The 22154-nt window shown below is 36.7% G+C and overlaps 1 protein-coding gene and 1 non-coding gene across 5 annotated transcripts in view; both read right to left on the bottom strand.

Moving 5' to 3' along the window:
* Positions 1-22154, bottom strand: part of LOC138321766 (protein PRRC2C-like) — a 32066-nt gene that overhangs the window by 5912 nt on the left and 4000 nt on the right. Inside the window, exons 6-31 of one of the 4 annotated variants that reach the window (XM_069265709.1) lie at positions 21823-22109; positions 21623-21699; positions 21264-21434; positions 19236-19283; positions 18769-18865; positions 17239-17340; positions 16845-16940; positions 15341-15703; positions 14999-15148; positions 11846-12104; positions 11228-11465; positions 10803-10997; positions 10273-10583; positions 9862-10073; positions 9424-9494; positions 8307-9223; positions 7903-8065; positions 7138-7731; positions 6693-6799; positions 4733-4911; positions 4386-4605; positions 3815-4113; positions 2151-2225; positions 1098-1253; positions 596-876; positions 45-330 (exon numbers count right to left, since the gene is read on the bottom strand). In XM_069265709.1, the coding sequence (XP_069121810.1) occupies positions 45-330; positions 596-876; positions 1098-1253; positions 2151-2225; positions 3815-4113; positions 4386-4605; positions 4733-4911; positions 6693-6799; positions 7138-7731; positions 7903-8065; positions 8307-9223; positions 9424-9494; positions 9862-10073; positions 10273-10583; positions 10803-10997; positions 11228-11465; positions 11846-12104; positions 14999-15148; positions 15341-15703; positions 16845-16940; positions 17239-17340; positions 18769-18865; positions 19236-19283; positions 21264-21434; positions 21623-21699; positions 21823-22109 (5954 nt within the window). The remainder of the gene's footprint in view (positions 1-44; positions 331-595; positions 877-1097; positions 1254-2150; positions 2226-3814; positions 4114-4385; positions 4606-4732; positions 4912-6692; positions 6800-7137; positions 7732-7902; positions 8066-8306; positions 9224-9423; positions 9495-9861; positions 10074-10272; positions 10584-10802; positions 10998-11227; positions 11466-11845; positions 12105-14998; positions 15149-15340; positions 15704-16844; positions 16941-17238; positions 17341-18768; positions 18866-19235; positions 19284-21263; positions 21435-21622; positions 21700-21822; positions 22110-22154) is intronic. The other 3 variants (XM_069265711.1, XM_069265712.1, XM_069265710.1) reach the window with 3 other exon arrangements.
* LOC138322558 (small nucleolar RNA SNORD83) lies at positions 15838-15912 on the bottom strand. The gene has a single exon (XR_011208431.1). It is a non-coding gene; the product is annotated as a small nucleolar RNA SNORD83 (small nucleolar RNA).

Genomic DNA, 22154 nt, shown 5'->3' with positions numbered 1-22154 from the left:
TACAGATGAACAGACAACATTATACACTGCAACTCTGGTCTTACTTTGCAGACATTGCTTTGTTCGTTAGCCTTTCCGTTGTCCCCTAGGGTAGCGCTGACCTCAACAGAGTTAGAGCTGAAGGAGAGTCCATCCTCGCGTGGCGACAGACTGGTTGCTAGGCTGCTGTTGTTGTCATCTCCTCTGGAAACTGGGTCAAGGTCAAGCGGTGCATCATTGCTCACCATCACTCCGGTGTCCATATCAGGCGGAAAGGAGCTGAAGGAGTCGGACACTGACACAGTCTCTGATGATGTGGACACAGCACTCACCAGGCCAGACGTATTGATTCTACAAAGTTATGCTTTTGTTACAAACAAACCAAAATGGTAATGCATTCAATCTCTTTCTGATCTCTTTCTATCATCTCTAAAATAAATCTACCTTTTTGTAATGTGATAAAGTGATAAAAGTAGCATAGCTCTGCTTTTGAAATATTTAATACTTTTCATACTATTAACTCCTAACATCAGTAAACATTTTTAAATGGGGGCAATATTTTTTCACAACTAAACTTTCACATTTTAGCAAATCATTTACAAGTAAAGACACTTACCCTTGCTCAAACATGACCATTCCTGGAGACACATGATCTACATGGTCCCAGAAAGTTTTCACCGATGCAATTTTCTCATTGAGATCCTGTGCTGCAGGAGACGTTGGACACGCTGTGTCCATTGACTGTGTGTTGACTGTGGTACTGGCAATAGACATGGCCACTACAGAAATGTTAGGTTCCACTAAGTCTATATCCTTTTCTTGCTCCACCTTCCCGGAGAACTTTGCCAGCGCATCATCGTAAACAAAGTCTAGCTTTATCTCACTAGCATCATCACCCTTTATAAAATACAGAAATGTGGTAAATAAACAGAAATTTCTTTAACGTTTTTAACTTTTGGTAATCTACTTTTAAGTTTCAAAGTCGACTCATATTAATATATTAACAAATATAATTTCTGAAGAATTTCTGGGAAATTTTGTAGAAACAATTTTGTCTACAAAATGTTTTACCATTCAAATATGCTCTGATTCAGTTAAGATAATAATCACATGCTTACCTTTCCAAATGGAAAAATTGGTAGTTGTATTGGATCTGGTTTCTCAATGGATGTTGTGCTTCGTGATTTTTCTTTCTGCATTTCAGGCTTTTTCACCACTTTTGAATCAGGTTTGTCCATGGTTTCCTTCACGCTGACTTTCTCACTGCGCGTCACCTTCAAGTACAATATTGAAGAACTTCAGTAATGTAGGATGGAACAATTCGGGCTATCCAATCAATCATAGAAATCTTATTAAATGAAATTCTTACAAGAAATATAACCAAAGATAACTATTTATCCTGCAACTGTTCCACATACTGACCGATAGCTACTGCCGGATAAACTTGTGCTTTATCCGTCATATGAAATTCTTTATCTGTCAATACAATCGATTGAATTTGTTCCACATCTGATGGAACGTTTTCTATCTTGACCTAGAACTTTAACCTTCTGATGAATGAAGTCATTCAGTCCCCCTAAAAAGTGAAGTCACATTCACCGGAATGATGTCATTTTCACGATATCGAAAATCTGGCATGGCAGTGTCATCTTTTTTTTTTTAACTCATTGCAGGAGTATGTATTGGAAAGTAATTCTCTGATGGGGTAATAACTGTTTTTTTTTTTTAAATATTTTCATTTGTATAAGTGATACTACACACTAAATAGAATTACTGATACTGTTTGCGAATGTGCTTCATTTTTCCCATGACAGTAAAAGTGAGTATACACCAATTCCATTTAGTGAATGAATCTCTCCATTGCATCAAAGAATCGTCTCGCTTCAAGTAGTTAACTGGCAATTTGCTTCGTTTTAAATGTCATTACAGTTGCAGGATAAACAGAATACACCGTTACTACCTTACATTACAAGGTTTATTCTGCTACTTGACAAGGAAAGCATAGATGACACGGCAAAGCCTCATCATAAGTCTTGCACCAAAATAAACCTTGTAATGTAAGATACTAACCAGGTATTCTCTATTTTCATGAATTCAGTGAGCAGAATGCATATGCCCAATAATCAGTCAATGGTTACTCACAGGTTACAGTTATTATTAATGATATTTACCTTTGGTTGTCTTTGTGGTTTCGGGGCATCAGTTGTTTTCATGTCAACGGCTATAACGGGAATCTTATTTTCAGTCTGCAATAATGATTGTTAGCAAATTGAAACTATCAGTTAGCATTGCAAAAGAATATTTTACTGTTATCAGTTGTTATCAAAATATTTACAAACATTTCATACTATACATTAATTTTTTTATAAAATATCCATATTATCAAATTTCACATTGAAATAATGACATGTTCAGTTTATATTATATGCATATCACTTGATAAAATGATCCAGTCCGAAGTACAGTAAACACTTTTAAATCTGTAACAAGAACATTATCTTCAGTGAACCTTTATAATGTTCACATAACTTTAATAACAACATATCACTGCATGGAATTACAAAGCATTTTATGTTAATAGTAAACAAGAGATCCCAGAGGGATCTTGGCGCTCACTAAAGAATGATCTAAGTCAGACAATGGAAGGAGGGATCTTTTCTCTGCATTTCAAACTTTTACTACATATTACTACATATGAAATTTGAGAAAGATCCTTTCAGTAGATTTTGAGATATATAACAGTAACAAACTTCAATTATCAAAATCTAAGTTAACTACCTGTCGGCCATCATGTTGACCGATCAGTCCCAAAAGCAATATGAACAACTAGGGCCCTAGGGGAACCTACATGTGAAATTTGAGAGTGATCCCTTCAGTACTTTTTGAGATATATAACAGTAACAAACTTCAATTATCAAAATCAAAGTTGGCTACCTTTCGGCCATCTTGTTGACCGATCGGTCCCAAAATGCAACATGCACAACTAGGGCCCTAGGGGAACCTACACGTGAAATTTGAGAGAGATCCCTTCAGTACTTTCTGAGAAAAAGCGGTAACAAGAAAAGTTAACAGATGGAAGGACGGCCGGACGGAAGGACGGACAACGGACCACGGACGAAAAGAGATTTGAATAGCCCACCATCTGATGATGGTGGGCTAATCAAAGAAACGATTAATTTTAAGACACACATGTTAAAGAGTGTTTGGTTATACTGATCATCACATAAAAACAGGAAATTAGCAAGCATGTTAAGAGAGTAGGACCTATTCACAATATCAAAGTTCTGGAATGATCTACGATATTATGAAAACCCTTCGTTTTTTTGTGTTGCAAATTATATAAGATTGTGTAAATCATAAAAGCCAAAGAATCCATGAATTGTGCATTTACTGTTATTATTTTCATCATTGAAATGTGCAATGAATATAGGCAAGTGACGAAAATGCAAAGAAGCAAGTGTAGTGGAACAAAAGCATGAAAAGATTAGATGAAAGCAAAATAAGCAAAAGCATGGAGTCCCAACAACCAATGATGGCTCATTTGGACATGTAAACCAAAAGTGCAGAAAAAAAATTGATTTTGTTTAAATTATTTTCCAATTCACTTTTCATGATAAGATACGGGTGACAAAAATTAAAATCACAAGGCTACAAGACAACACTTATCAAAACAAAAATAAAAACAGCCAACATAACTGCGGCTTCTTTCACAAACAACATTTTGCCAATTTATATCAAGGGAACTAAAACCGATAATAGGAAAAGGGAAAAACCACTTTTTTCTAAATTTCATTTATCTCTGAATGGGGGGTCCTGTTTTAGTGATCTCCTTCACCTTATCTATCTTCAATTTATTTTCTGCACTTGGGGAGCTTCTAGTTGAAGAGCCTGCAGAATTAGGTTGGTCACTAACATCAATTCCACTATCGTGTTGATCTCCCTTGTCAAACTTATTCTCTGTAGTGGCAGCAGACGCCTGGGCCCCAGTAACAGCAGCGTAACTGATGGGTTTGGACACCCAGGCACTGACTGGGGGAATAGGGGCCGATACGTGGGTCATGGCACCATTCATGGACACATGCATGGGCTGCATATTGGCAGGGGACCCTACAGTGTTCACCTGCTCAATGTTACCTGTAATGTCAAAAACAAACAAATATATGCTACCTGTAATAAAAAGCTTTGGAAAGTCTCAAAATAATGATGTATATATTTTTTGTATATATTATTCCACATTATCCAAGATATCAAATATGATTTATTGTTAAGACTAGTAGCAAATTTCTGAAACAATGCCTCAACACATGTAATTTTTTTAATAACCCTACCTATGTTTAATATTTATCAGAACTTACATTTAAATTTTGTTTATACAAATAAAGATCAATGAAGGGTCGATGACTTACTTTTCGCCTCCGTAGATGTCTGTTCCACTGCATCACCAGCAGGAGCCGGGATGTTGTTGGCCAGCTCATTGTCCCAGTTCTCTATCTTCATATCGAACGGCTTTGTCTTTTCCCTCTCGCGTTGTTCCCGTTGTCTCGCCAGGCGTGGGGGCAGCTTGCTTTTACTACCATGTCTTGGCTTCTCATTAACCTGTCCTACACCCTTTGGCTTAGCAACAACCTGCAAGCATAGCTAAACATATTAAACCAAGGAAGATAACCAAGACAAGTTCTGACAATACCAATGCATCAATTAAAGATAAATTATGATTTCACAAAACTGAATGTCTATTATGACAATGCCTCACCTTTGCAGCAGACTTCTTGCTTTCAACGAGTTTCTGTCTTAGTTCTGCCTCCTGCTGAGCTTTCTGTTTGCTCTTGAATGCTTTCTTGGAGGTAACCTCTTGAAAACCCTCGTTACTGTCAAACAGGAAGTTTGGATCATCGATGGTCACCTCTGGGGCATCATCTATCACCACCACGCCTATAAAGATAAACAGTGTAAAGGTTACACCTAAACAATACCATTGTAGGTATTTTTGAGGAATGCATTTTTCTGGTAGAAGTACTGTAAAATATCATGCTCAGAATATACTTTGTAAATCATGAATATTTATCATTGGATTGACAGATAAAATGATCATCATTGCATGAATTGATATCTTATTTGCTATGGCCAAATTTTCTAAATCATAGATTTTTTTTGATGGCCCATCATACCTATGGAAAACATGTGGTACACTTATCTAGACAATTCTATACAAGCTTTTAGTAGACACAATACTCTTAATGTAACTCTTAAAACTTGTAAGTCATGCTCAGAAGATGCTTTGTAAATCATTAATATTTATCATTGGATTGACAGTGATCTTTCATAATGAAAGTGGACAGAGTTTTTCTATAATCAATAATTTTCTTAAACTTTGAAACAGTTAAACTGCACATTTTTTTTTGAGAAATTCATATTTCTGGTAAAATAAATGCTTAATTCTGGATCAAAATAAGTACTATAAAATGTCATGCTCAGAAGATATTTGTAAATCATGAATATTTATCATTGGATTGACAGATAAAATGATCATCATTGCATGAATTGAAAATAAAGGAAAAGCTGTCAGGAAATGAAAATCTTTATAATACAAGTTTCCAGTAGACATAACAATAATGATGTGTAGTCAAACCTATCTATAAAGACCATCAACAGGCATGGACCCACTTGTCTTTGTAGATAGTGGTCTTTTGTTAAAGAAATAGGGTAGATTTTTCTGTTAATTTATTTCTAAAAAAGAATTCTAAAACTTTCCAAAACACAATACATATATGTAGTTTTGAGAAATGCATATTTTTGGTATATAAGTACTGTAAAATATCATGCTCAGAAGATACTTTGTAAATCATGAATATTTATCATTGGATTGACAGATAAAATGATCGTCATTGCATGAATTGAACATATAGGATATTTTATTTGCCATAGCTTATTTATCTTTTAAAAAAGCTGTCAGGAAATGAAAATCTTGATAATTCTACAGGAATAAGTTTCCAATAGACGTAACACCACCCATGGAACAAGACCCACCCATTTTTGTAGATAGTGGTCTTTTACACATTGGTCAGATTTTACTGTAAATTTATTTCTAAAAAGGATTTTCTATGCAGTTATAGTGGCAAAAAGTCTTTGGAAACTTCATAAGTCCATAGATATGGCTGTGAAACATGCTCAGAACTTTTACTAAAATCAGTTGTTTATCATGGGATTGACAGATAAAATATTCATCACTGCATGTTTAAATCTTAGATAATAAATGAACTTCACTGCCAATGATAAACTTTCCATTGTCTTGCCATGGTTTAGAAATGGAGCAAACATTAAAATGCCATTAAAAATACCAACAAAAACATTTTTGACTCGTACAAAATTGTATATGCTTTAAGTATCTTTTACCTTCAGGAAGAATTTTTCCTTAACATCTTTTGATTATTACTGATGTCACATTTTAACTCTTTGCAAATTCAAAGGTAATTTTAAACTAGTGTTTTGGGGTGAAAACAGCTCATTTCATTTAAATAATATCTGAATATTCTTATCTAATCTCACTGATCTATTCATATATGGTGCAAGCGCTATTTCATATTAAACATGCTCAGAATTAAGAGTGAAATCACCAATGGTCATGGGATTGACAGATATAAATACTCATCATTGCATGTTTATGACATACTGAAGTTGAAGTTGGTATCATGATAAAATTTCATACAACTTACTTGCATAATTATTGATGTCAATATTAGCCAATGCACTTGTTCTCTTTTCTTCCGATTTCAATGGCTTCGTCACATCGGTAAGGTCAGACTTTTTTCCTGGGCGACTTCTAAAATGCAATAGAGCATATCAAAATAAAGTGTCCTAGAATAAAATTTATCATTTTCAAAATACCAATATACAACCCCCTCTTTATATGAAAAATTATCAATTACTTTGCTTGATTTTATCTATTACTTTAAAAATGATCTTGAACAGTACACAAATGAGAAACATATTGAAATGTAAATGTATTGTTTTCTTTCAATTTGTCCAACGTATTACTTTTTCGAATTTCAATCCGAAGTTGCAGCTCAGAACATTTTTGTATTCATTATTTATCATTGGATTGACAGATAATGTTGTATCATCACAGCTGCTTATACAATGAGCGTAAATCAAACTTACTTAAGATTGTTGATGGCATTGTTGATAGCATTCTGGTTGTTCGGTACCACCTCATCCACCCTGTATACTGTAGCAATGTTTTCCTTCTTACTGGAGCTGTAGGGTTTCCTAGGACCCCCGTTTGGGGCCCTAGGACCATTCCCATTTTTTGAAAGATGATTTGGTGATCTTTCCTTCCCAGAATTTTTATTATAATCCACACTACCATTCTGTCGTCTACCACCACCGTCTTGCTGGTTTCCTTTTCTATTTTGTCGGTCATTAAATGGACGCTGACTTGAGAAACTCTTTTTACCAGGGTTGGAGTCTTTTCTTTCCCTGTCCTTAAACTCGTTTTTTGAATTCTTATCAAAGATTCCACTACTTTCAGATGCCGTTTCCCACTCTTCATTTGCTTCATTAGCTTGGTCTGAGGAGTTTTGTTTGGTAAGCTGTGGCCGCTTATTGTTGGTGCTAGGAGGGGCACTTCCTCCTCTTCCTCTCCCGCGTCCTCTACCACGATCAGTGCCCCTCCCCTTCTCGTTTAAATTTTGCCCTTTTTTCATTGCAAATCTGGGCGGTGGTGGTTCTCGGCCAGGCCGTTTATTTTCTTTCCTGTAGGTAAAAAATACTGAAATACAGACACCATTCCACAAAGACTGCAAAACATATTTCAAAATATCTTAATATAAACACAGTATTTATTTCTCTATTTTTTTTCTTTTGATTTCTGAAGTTACCCAAATTTTGAAATCAATTTAATTTGCATTCCAGTGTAATACATACCGATACGGCCCACCTCCACCCCAATCATCTTTGTCTCCTTGCTTGCCAAATCCTCCTCTACCAGGGGGAGCTGAAGACATGCGTCCAGAACCTGGACCTCCTCCTCCACCTGGACCCCCACCAGGGCCGCGACCTCCTCCACGACCCCGCATGGATGAACCACCTGTCACAAAACACACATCACAATCATAGGAGGTGGAAGGACTATGTCTTTGTCTAATTAATGTTCCAACGCTCTAAGTATGTTTCTTTGTTAGTTTTTTAAATGAAACATTAAACTTATGCCATTGTATAGGAAAGAAAATTTTGTTAACAAAACATTGGTTCTTTTAACAATATTTTATATCTGACATATGAAAAGAATGCTTTTTCACCAAAAATCAAATTGACATGAATTGTCTTACCACGTCCTCTTCTGGACGGTTCCCCTCTGGGTTCAAAGGAGCCTCCTCCATTTCTTTGGTTCATCCTGTTGTCATGTCTACGATCGTCACCACGTCGATCATCTCGCCGGTCATCTCGTCGATCATCACGACGATCATCCCGTCGATCATCTCGTCTAGGTGGGATTCTCTCCACACCATCATCATGAGACTGTCTATGACTACTATCATCAGCCCTCTGATCATCCAATTGTTGACCCATTCCTCCTCCTCGACTGTCTCCACCTCGATTGTCCCGGGATCCAGGTCGTTTACTACGGTCTTTATCCCTATGACTGGATTTGTTACTGTCCCTCTTGTCAGCTTCACCTGACGAATCACTTGTGCCAAAATCACTTTGTTCCGAATGATCGCTGTCCTCATCCTTTGTTCTACGCCGCCTAGGAGCTTCCAACTCTTCTCCTTCAGCATAGTAGTTGTCTTCGCCTAAGCGATCACGACCCTGGCTGTATGGACGACGGTCGTTACGACCACCTGCAGATCTGGATGCACCTCTATCATAGCTTCTGTTGTCCCTAGGGCCACCTCTGCCCCCTCTGGCAGGGTAACTGCCTCTAGTTCCACGACTTCCAACATTTCTTCCTCTTCCACGCACGAACTCGCGTCCTCCTCTACTTGAACTATTTCTGTATCTGTCTCCACGATCATTAATAAAAACTTCATCCCTTTTCTTCTTTGCAGGTGGCTGCATTCTTTCACGTCGTTCGTCACTGGGTGGCTCATCATCCTTGTATTGTTTGTTGTCTTTAAAGTTGTTCTCCTCTCTGGAAACTCGTTCCTCCCGATCACGGAAACTTTTCTCTTCTTTCCTTGAGTTTTTTTCTTTGTGTTCACGACTTTCCTCCCGAGAGGATTTTTCCTCTTCCCTTGGCTTTTGCCTGAAATGGAAAATCATCATTATATTCTACCATGAAATAGTTAATAATAGACAGAAAATATCTAATAAGAAAGTTTGTTGATCATGAATTTTTTTTAATTTTTTTTTTTTTTTTTCTTTTTAAAATTTATTTAATGAAAATTATATTTCAGGTAAATCTAATCTAGAAAATCAGACTGAAAAAACACTGTGGACACTTGCCTGCTTTCCTCCTCCTTGGGAGGTTTGCCCTCGGCCTGTTTTTCTTTCACTGGTTTATCTTTTACAGAATCCTGCAAAAGAAAATTTGCATACATGCACTTCATGATCAATTAATGTACTTAACATAATATCCAAAATATAGATCAAAGGCTTATTCTAAGCATCTAAAAGTTGGTTTATTGCATTTTTGTGAAGTCATCCTCAGCTTTAAAATTGAATGGAAATTCATCAATATGAATGGTTTAGATATCAATTCACTTTTGTGAGTTTATTTGGATCGCAAAATTTGCAAAAGTGAATCACACAAAGAAGAAAGTTGCTTTACATTACTCCAGACTACTGTTTTATATTCAAGATATAAAGTTATGTGTTAAGTCAGTTTTGTCACAAAAAAAGAAGATAAAGAATATACACAAAAGAAGCATATTGAAAACTTACAGCATACACCCTGCTTGTAGATTTCTGTCTAGAACTATCCCTCTCCGAGTGAGAAGATTCCTTAGGAGATTCAGTTTTTCTCTCTGCATTTGCCGAGCTGGTGGACATATTAGAAGCAGTTCTTTTCAATGAAGTATAATGGCTCCTTGGGGGTACATTCTGCTGTGACTGCTGTGGGGTAATGGGTGGTGGACAGCTGGGATGTTCCCGTTCTAAAAAGCCAAAAAAACATTTATTTTTTGAAGATATGAAAACCTACAAAAGATATTTTTCTCAAATAATAAGATTATTTTCTCTATCCTCAATAACATCAGTGTATTTTTTGTTTGATTTGCAAAATGAAATGCAGTTACGATGAAAAACAACAGTTTTTTGGGTTTTTTTCCCCTCAACTGGAAAAAAAAAACTCACTGCTGTAATGTCGTCCTCCATCATCCATGTTACGTAAAACTCCAGGAAAGCGATCATATTCATTTCTACTGGGTGCAGGCTGTCTTGGGTGGCCCCAAGGGGCATCCTTGTTTCTGAACATTTCCTTTTCCTCACCACGACGATGATCTTTGTCACGGTTGTCACGGCTGTCACGGTGATCACGGTCCCTTGTGGACTTTTCCGGCTTTTCTTTATGTTCTATTTCATGCTCTGAAACTCGAGCTTCATGATCTTTCATCTCGCGTTGTTCTTCTTTTCTAGATCTCTCTTCCTTTTTTGGTTTCTCCTCTCTGTAATTTGAAAGAATGAAATTCTAATTTTGCAGTTAACGACGAAGTTTACAATCAGAACAAAACATAGATATTATCTTTGTAATAAGAACTAAAACATGCTCATTAATATAAGAAGGCAATTTCTAGCTTATCATCTCATATTATTCAAAACTTAACATTGTCTGGAGGAATATTTTGCTATTATTAATTTTTATGGAAAGCCTTAACATGTAATACCTCGGTTGTGGTGACCAGTCATGGTCCCGACTGTCTCCTTGGTCAGGTGTATCGTCAAAAGGATCCCGTTGTACTCTGGGTGGACGTTCTCGGTCAGGTTCCTTAGACGATTCCTCGGACTCTTCTGCATCGTAGTCTTTGTCATCATCATAGCTCACTTTTTCCTGTTTTTCCCGCTCTCTCCTGTCATGTTCTCTGTCAAAGATATCAAAATGGGAATTGAAAATACATGAAATTATCTCAACGAAATTGCATTATTGAAAACAGCAGAAGAAAAATGGAAGTGTTTCATTCCTATTCATTTTTTTTTATTCGTTCCCAAACTAAATTTTATTTCTTGTCAGATTTTGCTGCTTGACATAAGATACCAGAATACTTGTAAGAAGCAATTTGTTATCATCTGACTGAAAAATGATACGGCTTACCTTCTGTCATTATAATCCAAAAAGTTGCGTTCATATTCCTGATACATGCGGTCATAGAATGGACTAGGGCGGCCATCATATTGACCTGGGTGTCCATGTGGCATCGAATAGCTTCCCCATGCTCGAGGGTCAGCTCTAGGGTCACGATCAAATGGCTCTTGACGTCCCTCATTGTCTTGGCTATCAGTTCCAGATCCATGCGAGTCATTTCTCCGTCTCATAGGATACATAGGCATACCTGACAAAGAACAATGGCACACAATCAAGCAAAGAAATCTATAATCATAGGCATACCTGACAAAGAAAAATGGCACACAATCAAGCAAAGAAATTTATCAACAGATAAATGCGACTTTTTCCTATTATTTAAGAGACACCCAGCTATTGTAGCAAATAAGTTCCAAGATATCTAGCCTTAAATGCAAGCCACAAGACGATGGTTTCTTCAAAAGACACCAGTACAATATTCTTTACCATAATTGAAAGTCACAGTAATTATCAATATTACTATTATTCAAAGTCAAAAGTAATTATCAATATAAGTGTTTGCATTGAAATCTTTTAATTTTAGGTATAAACAGATAATTATCCTGCAATGGCATATAAACAGGTACTTACCCTGCATTGGCATAGGCGGCCGTGGAAAGTTTGGATCCATGAATGGCATAGGCATTCCTGGAGGCCAGGGGTACGGTCCCCAGGGTGGAGGGGGTCCTTGGCCTGGTCTCATCTGTCCAGGGTGTGGCTGGGGAGATCCTGGCTGTTGCTGTGGTTGTGGTTGTCTCATTGTATTTTCAGGTGGTGGTTGTTGTTGTTGCTGCTGCTGTTTGTTCTGGAAGCGAGGTGGTACTGCACGTGATCCACTCTTGCTTGGTTGCTAATAACATCCAATGCAAATTTCCTTTAGTTTTTCTTTGAACCCAGTCTTAATAAATTGTAAATTTCACTTCATGCCTTTTCAAGGCAGTATGAATTTTTAGCTTTAGCAAGAATTGTTTTATAATTTTTTAAACAAGAGGCCCAGAGGGCCTGTATCGCTCACCTGGTTTGTAATGCCAAGTAATGTTCTGAATACAGGTTCATTGTTTCTTTTCTGAAGGAATTTTAATATTAACCTCTAAATCCGCTATTAGGCCCCACCCCTCCTGCCCCCAGGGGGTCAGAGCCAAAATTTATACAAGTTCTGTTCCCCTTCCCCCAAGGATGTTTGTGGCCAAATTTGGTCACAATCCAAGCAAAACTCTAGGACAAGTAGCGATTTATAGGATTTACCTCTATTTCCCCTATTGGGCCCCACCCGTCCTGCCCCTGGGGGGCCAGAGCCAAAACTTATACAAGTTCTGTTCCCCTTCCCCCAAGGATGTTTGTGGCCAAATTTGGTTACAATCTATACAGAACTCTATGACTAGTAGCGATTTAAAGAATTTACCTTCTATTTCCCCTATTGGGCCTCGCCCCTCCTGCCCCCCGGGACCAGAGCCAAAATTTATACAAACTCAGTTCTTATTCTCCCAAGGATGTTTCTGGCCAAATTTGGTTACATTCCATGCGGAACTCTGTGACTAGTAGCGATTTAAAGGCTTTACCTCTATTTCCCCTATTGGGCCCCGCCCCTCCAGCCCCCGGGGGGCCAGAGCCAAAATTTATACAAGTTCTGTTCCCCTTCCCCAAAGGATGTTTGTGGCCAAATTTGGTTCCAATCTCTGCAGAACTCTATGACTAGTAGCGATTTAAAGGATTTACCTCTATTTCCCCTATTGGGCCCCGCCCCTCCTGCCCCCGGGGGGTCAGAGCCAAAATTTATACAAGTTCTGTTCCCCTTCCCCCAAGGATGTTTGTGGCCAAATTTGGTTACATTTCATTCAGAACTCTATGACAAGTAGCGATTTAAAGGATTTACCTCTATTTCCCCTATTGGGCCCCGCCCCTCCTGCCCCTGGGTGATCAGAGCCAAAATTTATACAAGTACTGTTCCCCTTCCCCCAAGGATGTTTGTGGCCAAATTTGGTTACATTTCATTCAGAACTCTATGACTAGTAGCGATTTAAAGGATTTACCTCTATTTCCTCTATTGGGCCCCGCACCTCCTGCCCCCGGGGGATCAGAGCCAAAATTTATACAAGTTCTGTTCCCCTTCCCCCAAGGATGCTTGTGGCCAAATTTGGTTACATTTCATTCAGAACTCTATGACTAGTAGCGATTTAAAGGATTTACCTCTATTTCCTCTATTGGGCCCCGCACCTCCTGCCCCCGGGGGATCAGAGCCAAAATTTATACAAGTTCTGTTCCCCTTCCCCCAAGGATGCTTGTGGCCAAATTTGGTTACAATCCATGCAGAACTCTAGGATAAGTTGCGATTTATAGGATTTACCTCTATTTCCCCTATTGGGTCCTGCCCCTCCTGCCCCCCGGGGGTCAGAGCCAAAATTTATACAAGTTCTGTTCCCCTTCCCCCAAGGATGTTTGTGGCCAAATTTGGTTACATTTCATTCAGAACTCTATGACTAGTAGCGATTTAAAGGATTTACCTCTATTTCCCCTATTGGGCCCCGCCCCTCCTGCCCCCGGGGGGCCAGAGCCAAAATTTATACAAGTTCTGTTCCCCTTCCCCCAAGGATGTTTGTGGCCAAATTTGGTTCCAATCCATGCAGAACTCTATGACTAGTAGCGATTTAAAGGATTTACCTTTATTTCCCCTATTGGGCCTCGCCCCTCCTGCCCCCGGGGGGTCAGAGCCAAAATTTATACAAGTTCTGTTCCCCCTCCCCCAAGGATGTTTGTGGCCAAATTTGGTTACAATCCATGCAGAACTCTAGGACAAGTAGCGATTTATAGGAAATGTTGACGGACGGACGGACGGACGGACGGACGACGGACGACGGACGACGGACGCCGCGCCATGACATAAGCTCACCGGCCCTTCGGGCCAGGTGAGCTAACAAAACGATAATAAAATATATTCATAAGAGCTAAAACGATTAGTTAAATAATCTGAGGCAATTAGAGTAATGAAACTAATCGCTGATAATCGATAAAGATTTTATTAATCGTTAATCGTAACATACATAGAAAGCATTTGATGTGAGAAATACTTGTTAAATGTTACGTCAGGGAGGCCAAAATCGCTGAAGGGGCACTCGGTAGCGGAAGGAGCAGTAGTCTTTAAGATTTTAATTTTACTATTTCATGCGTTTCTCATATTTTCATTGAAGATTAGAGTTTTTGTCTTTATTTTTTTTAATCACGGAAATGAAAAGTTCATTGACGAAAGTTTGGTCGTGACGATCCAGAATTGGTTGATTAGTTGTAAATGTGAAGGTCATGTCAAAACAGACTTGGATTTGAACGATGTTACAAAAGATGATACAGGGACGGAATTCATAACTTATTAGGGATAAAATATATTTTTTTATATGTTTGTAAATTTATTCTTATTTATTGGTAGGCTTATATTATGTTAGGCAGCTGCTCTGTCATATCGTACAGTAGGAGTTAATTATTACTTAATACCAAGGCGAACATCTTCAGTAGTCATGATCAGTATTGAGACAATATAGTTGCCTTTATTTCAAGTGATTAATCTATTAGTAATCGATGACAAAAATTACTTATCATTTCAGCACTAATATTCATATATTGTGTATATGCCATCAGTTCGGTGAGTGATGAAATTGTCATCCTTGTAGATAACTAAGCTTGAACACTAATCATCATTTGGCATAGCTTCCAATAACATCTATAAATACCAAATACTTGAAGAATACTACTGACCTGATCACCAGGAGAAAACTTGTGTTCCCTGCTGTAGGATCTTTCCCGCCCTTCCTTCTCACTACTCTCACTTGGGGTCCTACTCGACCTTCCTTCAGATTTATGGGACTCAGCATGTGTAGACTCGGTATGGGAATCTGTGTCAGACTCCTGTGTTACAAAAACAATAATCACAATTTCTTTCTCATCCTTTTTAAGTATACATTTAAATTCAGTAATTTTCAATATGCCATCAGTTCGGTGAGTGATGAAATTGTCATCTTTGTAAAACAAACTAAGTAAGAAACACTAATCATCATTTGGCTACTGAATCATTTTAGAACAACTTAAAGTATAACTTACAGAAACCTTGCTCTCCTTTTTCTTAGTTCTCTCATCTAATTGTCGTAATTTTTCGGCGGCAGCGGCTTTGCGTTCTCCTTCCATTTTCTTTTCCTCCTCCTCTCTCCTCTGCCTTGCCCGCTCTATTGCATTAGACACTTCCTCATTTCTCTGTTGCCGTTTCTGTCGCCAGTGCTCGTCGTCCTCGTCTCCTCCACCGGAGTGCTTCTTCTCTCGCTCCCTACTCTGTGCCTGACCTGGACTTGGACTCTGGCCAGGACTTGGAGTCTGTGGAGGTGCTGGAGACTGCTGTTGCTGAGTTGGTGTACTTGCTGAACTCATTGGTGGCATGGAGGGCTGTTGCTGTTGTGGAAAAGGTGGTCTCTGTGGAGGACAAATAATATAGCTTAATCATATCCTATCACCTACTTTCCATTTATGTTGGTTTGTTTTTGTCAAGTTTCTCTTCTATCTGAGATTGCAATTCTGTTTTTGCCAGAGCATTCTATTTCTTATAAAGCCATCAGTTCGGTGAGTGATGAAATTGTCATCTTTGTATAAAACTAATGTTTCAACACTAATCATCATTTGGCTTCAAAACAATTCCTGTAAACAATTATATATGTCTGTAATGGAATGTGAAGTGATATGGTGGGGATGGGCAAGACGGGACAGATTCATATGTAGTTATGTTGTATGAAATTTTATTGAAATTTGATAGGTGTTGGAGACATTTCCAATCCAAACAGATGGGTTTTAACAATCCAAACAGATGGGTTTTAACAATCCAAACAGATGGGTTTTAACGACACTTATAATAAAAGTTTAAAAAATTTCAATTTATTATACATCTATTTGCGAAATCTGTAATAATTTTTCTTACCAAAGCATATTTTTTTTATTTATTTTTTATAAAGCCATCAGTTCGGTGAGTGATGAAATTGTCATCTTTGTACAAAACTAATGTTTTAACACTAATCATCATTTGGCTTCAAAATCATTTATGAAAACAGAAAGACTTAAATGTTTTCTTTTATCTAGAAATATCTTCAATGGAATGTAAGCTGACAAGATGGGATGAACCAGACAAGACCGATATATTCAACCACCCCCCCCCCCTCCCTAATTTCAAGGCAGATGGATGTTCATCAAGTAATTGGTATGTGCCAATTTGGCAAATGAATGTGATAGATTTGTAAATACAATCAACCAATACAAACCATGTTCATTCTGATCCGATATAGGAAAGGAGTGCTGTATCTGAGTTTCTGAGAACACCATTCAATTATCTACATTGACTATGTTAGGGTAAAGTATTGAACTAAAAACTTTATCTGTCTCCTTCACCTGATAATATGGAAATTTATTGTAATTGTAATGCCATCAGTTCGGTGAGTGATGAAATTGTCATCTTTGAACACTAAGTATAACCACAAGTCATCATTTGGCAAAACCTTTTTCTTCAATTAAGCTCATTTAGTGTCTACACTATTTGCTATTTTATAGTAAAATGAGGAAGAATTACCTGTGGAGGTGCTCCTGGTGGTACTCTATATGGGGGTGGATATGGAGGTCCTCTTGGTGGTGGACCCCTAAAATCATATGGAGGCATCTGCCAACGCTGCAAATAAAATTACATGTAATTAAAGGTTTCCCCTGCTTTATCAATTAATTTGGTACATGACATAGCACACAAATACAACACAAATGTGTGGTGTATGTTGTTAATAAATTAATGCAAGTGACATTGCAACACTGGTCAAAATTTGCTTGCTTTTTTTTTTACTCTCAAGTCTGCCAGAATCTGACTAAACGCAAAACCTTTAACCGAATTAATGCTAGTCATGCAATCAACAATTTAACAACACAAAATTGACAGAATTGTTTTTATCTAATTTTTGTTTGGTACAGAAACCTACCCCATCCATGCCAGGGTGCGGAGGTCGTGGCTGTCCTCTGTACTGGGGTGGTATCTGTCCCTGGCTCCAGCCTTCACGAGGCATAGGGGGACCATGTTCACCCTAAATGGAAAAAAACAAGCATTAACAGTCTGAAGATCAAAAAAAAAATTGTTTTATCATCATTAACGTCTGGAACATTTAATATCATATAGGATTATAAACAAGTGTCCATTTCATATCATAGTTATCAGGTTAAATTGGTATAATCTCACAAAAATAACAGATAATTTTCAGTAACATAAAAATTTCATTTTACAACATCTAATTCTAAAATAAGTCCTGCCATTTTCATGTGAATGTCTGAATGATGGTATCACAATAAGATTTCTATCCAGTGCAGCCAATGATAATCAAAATTTGTTATATAAAACTTATGACATATGCTTAAGTAATATTGTTATTGGTGATGTGCTTGATAACAGAATATGAGATTGGTATATTTGTACTAATTTCTAAGATACAATGTATCAAAGCAAAATAGTTAACATATGAAAACTTTCAATTTTTAACCAATTAAGAAACTATTTTTCAATCAAGGTATTACTGAGCAAACACACACTCTCTCTGTAACTTATTAAGTGTAAATTTTAAGTATCAAAGGTATTTAATAATTTTCCATTTTTTTTTATTTATTTGCAAAGGTATTTTAGGTTTTTTTTCATTTTTTTTAACTACTTGTTTATTAACTTGAAAAATATTATGGAGAATAACCTTATAGTAGCCCTGAACCCATATGTATGTACATTTCATATTTGATAATAAATTGCATAATCTGTATACTCAGAACAATAAGGGAGAAACCATCAATAAAATGTTCTAACAGTCGGGGATATTTTCAAATCTTTACTATTTAGTGAAGTATGTCAGTATAACCTTTGATACTTCCCTTTTATACAAATGTTTCTCACATTAGACATTGTTAGACTCGAATGATACCACTATCCAGATTACTTTACTGAACACTTTACCATTTGTGGAGAAAACACACAGTGAAGACAGAACTGTATACAAGTACAAAACACAACTTAGATGTGCTATACACATGCCAATTTCCTATTCAAAAGTATAGTGCTCTCTTATTTTGTACTTGAATGTGACTTTTTAACAGCATATAACTTAACCATAGCACTCGTGCTTATGATAGAAACAACTCAATGGTATAAATCATAGAAGTTCAGTGATAGACACAGCGAAATATGTCCATAGATAAGACCACAATGAAGATGTAACAGGCGATAGTCTCAGATGTGATTTTTGAGTAAGTTAACAGCTCAAAAACTTCATAATGCTGTATGAACAATCGTAAATCTTCTAGCAAAAGAAATGTTACATTCTAGTCAGATTATTTACATAGGTAAGCAAATTGTCAGAAGGATTAAGTACAAGAGCTATGACAGAAATATGGATGGCTTGCAATGTAGATTAAATAGTCTGTGAAGTTGATGAGCTCCTGCAGCAGAGATTAAGAGATGCTTTCCCCCAATATACCTTAGACATATCATCTCTGTCCTTTTCCTCGTCGTTATCACCACTTGCCTTAGCTTTGCCAGCTTCAGACTGCTCCGCATGCTTCTTTTTCTCCCGGCTAAAATATCAAAATGTTCAAAGGTTAAAAGGTTTTTTCTAAATAAAGAATTGAATTTTTTTTTTTTTATAATATATAATTCAGGTAAAAACAAACCATTACCAGATCAGACAAAACAAGGCTACACATTCCAATACAGATCTAAATAGATATGAAAGTCACCGGCAAATCCATCTGATTTATTAAGTTATTAGTTTGCTTCCTTTTACTCTTGTTAAATATTTTTTTCAAATATGATGTCTTTTTTTCTATACAAACTAAATATATTTCTTTTCACAGAATTTTGTCAAGAGCTGTAAGCTTGGTGCAATTTTCTTTCTTTGGCTTAATTATCACAAAATCAGGATAAAATTATCAAAGTCAAACATACCGTCTTCCTTCATTGCCTTCTTCATCATCACTGAACACAAGTTTTTCCCTACAATAACAAAAAGCAATATAAAATTTCAATGTAATATATCATTAATTCAGCATAAATTCAATATTTTTAATAGTACAACATCAAGTTTCATGCAATACAAAACTTTACAAATATGAATACATTTCATCAATCTTCCCTCAACATGTTTGCACCATAGGTGAAAGTATCCAATTCTTAAAATTATTGAAACAGCTGTTTTTACAAAATATTAACACATCATTACATAGCGGTATATATATATGGGTAAAAATAACAGAATATTGAACTAAGTATTATATACTGAAAACTTCCACCTATGTATCACTGTTTTAACAAAATCAGATGTCTACCCAATCACTATCGTCTGTATCGATCCCCAGCACATCCAAAATCTCTTGGCTATGGAATAAACAATGTTCAAAGTCAATCTTCACCCCCTCCCACATAAACTTTTGACACTAAATAAAACAATATTCAAAATCTGCAACTAAACCATTGCTAAGAGGATTAAAATATGATTGAAAGCTATTGTTGAAGTACCAGAACATGGTTCTCTGGTTTACCAATTCCAAAAATTTTGCACTAGCAAGGAAATATAACATGAATACAATCAGTATTAAATATCTGCTGTTTTCATTTTATATGTAATATGAACTTATTAGAATTTAGTAAATAGTACAGTTCATGAAATTTTTGTAACAAAATCTTGAAGTAAAATTACTTTTTACTGATCTTACTTATTTTCCATGATTTTTATGAGTATTAAAAAAAAACTCCATTTTATTTAGTAACATTTGCATGAGATTTGAATAAAATGTTGCCAATTTCATAATTTCATATAAATTATTTCCAAGAACTGTACACAAATTCAACTTGACAATTTACAATAAAATATTTTGTAAATGATTATTAAATTGCACTGCTAATTTTCATTTACAAGATTTCAATTCTATTTAAGTTATTTTGAACAACATTTAGTGAATTTATTTTTGTCAATGAACTAAGCATACCTATATATGCATAGATCTGCAAGTGCACAGGACTAAAAATTACCATTATTTTATACTTCAAAACGATCCCCTATCCATCTCACAGCAGTAGTACTTTCTGAATCCAACCCTCATATACTTAAATTTATAACACTAAAATGATAGTGATGCTAAATAATATAACAGTCACTTCATAATTAATTTTTATCTAGAGTCTAGAAATCTAGATTTTCCCGTTCCCTGTCTGTCAACAACATCGGCAAACACATGGCCATCTGGGTCACTCAAGCGCTTAACTTTCACCAATTACATAACAAAGCGTTTGATGCACCTAGATGAAAAATGTTATTTACGTTTGGGAACCATCTGTGGTTGTAAAACTACATTCATGATATTTTCGCTTCAGTTTTGACCAAACATTTACTGCTAGTAGAATTCTGAACAGCAATAGAAGGCTAAACTGCTGATTTACGACTAAATTTCAATGTAAAGATTTTTATCAGGAAATTTCCACTAGCCCACGGGCTAGTAATGATCGTGACGCCACTAGCCCTGACCTGAAATTCACTAATGTCTGCTGATCAAGATAGTTTCCCAACAACTACAACAAAGACATGCACATGAAAGTTACAATACAAAGAGCCATGCCCAAATCAATGTAACTGATAATATAAACACAAAAATACATGCAGCTAGGTCATCAAATATGGACCTTAACTCCAGATGTGAATATTTTTGAAAATAGTAATGTCAACATTATTTTATGTAAAGAGGCAGAATTTTCCATGCTGAAAGCAGTTTTAATACTTCTTCGGCAGATATTATGATTGAGATAACATAATATTCAGAAGTGTTAAGGATGACAAATTAAAAATAACAATTTTCAATTGTATTTTTCCCCAATCCTTAATCATTTTTACTTACTGATACTTACTAAAGCAATAAAAGAATCACAACATCAACTAAGGGTATTCTGCAAGACCAAAAAGACATATTATTAAGATCTTACGAGTAATCAATGTCTCCCTGGGCTCCAGCCCATCCTTCGTCACTCTTGTCCAGTCTCATATTGTCAAAACTCTTCAGATCCTTGTCCGTGATGACAGGGGGCCTCTTGTATCCCTCTTCACTGCTATCCAACGGAGGCCTCTGCATCTGCATAGCGCCAGGATGTCTAAACCTACAGGGGTATGTTCAAATACATATGTATTTCATGATTACTAGATAATAATAACAGGAACTTATCAATTAAAAAATAAATTTTTGATTGACTCTACCAATTCTATTTGTTTTAAGTCAACACTTCATCAATCTCAAAGTCATTAATCTGTCATATTTACCAATAAAATAACATTTAATGAAACTGACCTTGACTCGTAAGGGTATGGAGGTCGTGGCATTCCTGAATAGTTTGGTGGGTATCCCGGGGGAAATCTTCCATACATCTGGTAAAAAAATCACCAAAATTCTTGAAAACTGTATCACAAATATACTAAACTAAAAAGAATAAAACGTTTATAATTTCATTCAGAGTGACAAAGAAAAACAGAAAAATCTTTGAATCTTACATAGGGTGGCATCATCCTATACTGTGGGGGAATGGCCATGTGCGGCCCCATAGGCATTGGCCCCTGGGTACCAGGACCTTGGTTGGACCCAGGCCTCGGTGGCGGTTGCTGGGTCCCAGGGCTGTCAGCCCCACTGGAAGGTGGAGGGCCACCGGACGTCGGGGGGCCATTCTGTTGTGTTTCTGTCTGGCTTGGCTGTGGAGAAGACTGAGATGATGGTGTGTCGGGTTTGGGCTGCTGTTGTTGCATAGCGCCACGACCTCCTCCTTCTCGCCAACTCCCTACATCTTGAAAATAAAGGCAAATGTTTCAAAATCAAGTTATTTTTAACA

The sequence above is a fragment of the Argopecten irradians genome, chromosome 4 (assembly GCF_041381155.1).
Source record: "Argopecten irradians isolate NY chromosome 4, Ai_NY, whole genome shotgun sequence".
Classification (NCBI taxonomy): Eukaryota; Metazoa; Mollusca; class Bivalvia; order Pectinida; family Pectinidae; genus Argopecten; species Argopecten irradians.
The sequence above is the reverse complement of the archived record's forward strand: the minus strand, read 5'-3'. Positions and strand labels throughout refer to the sequence as shown.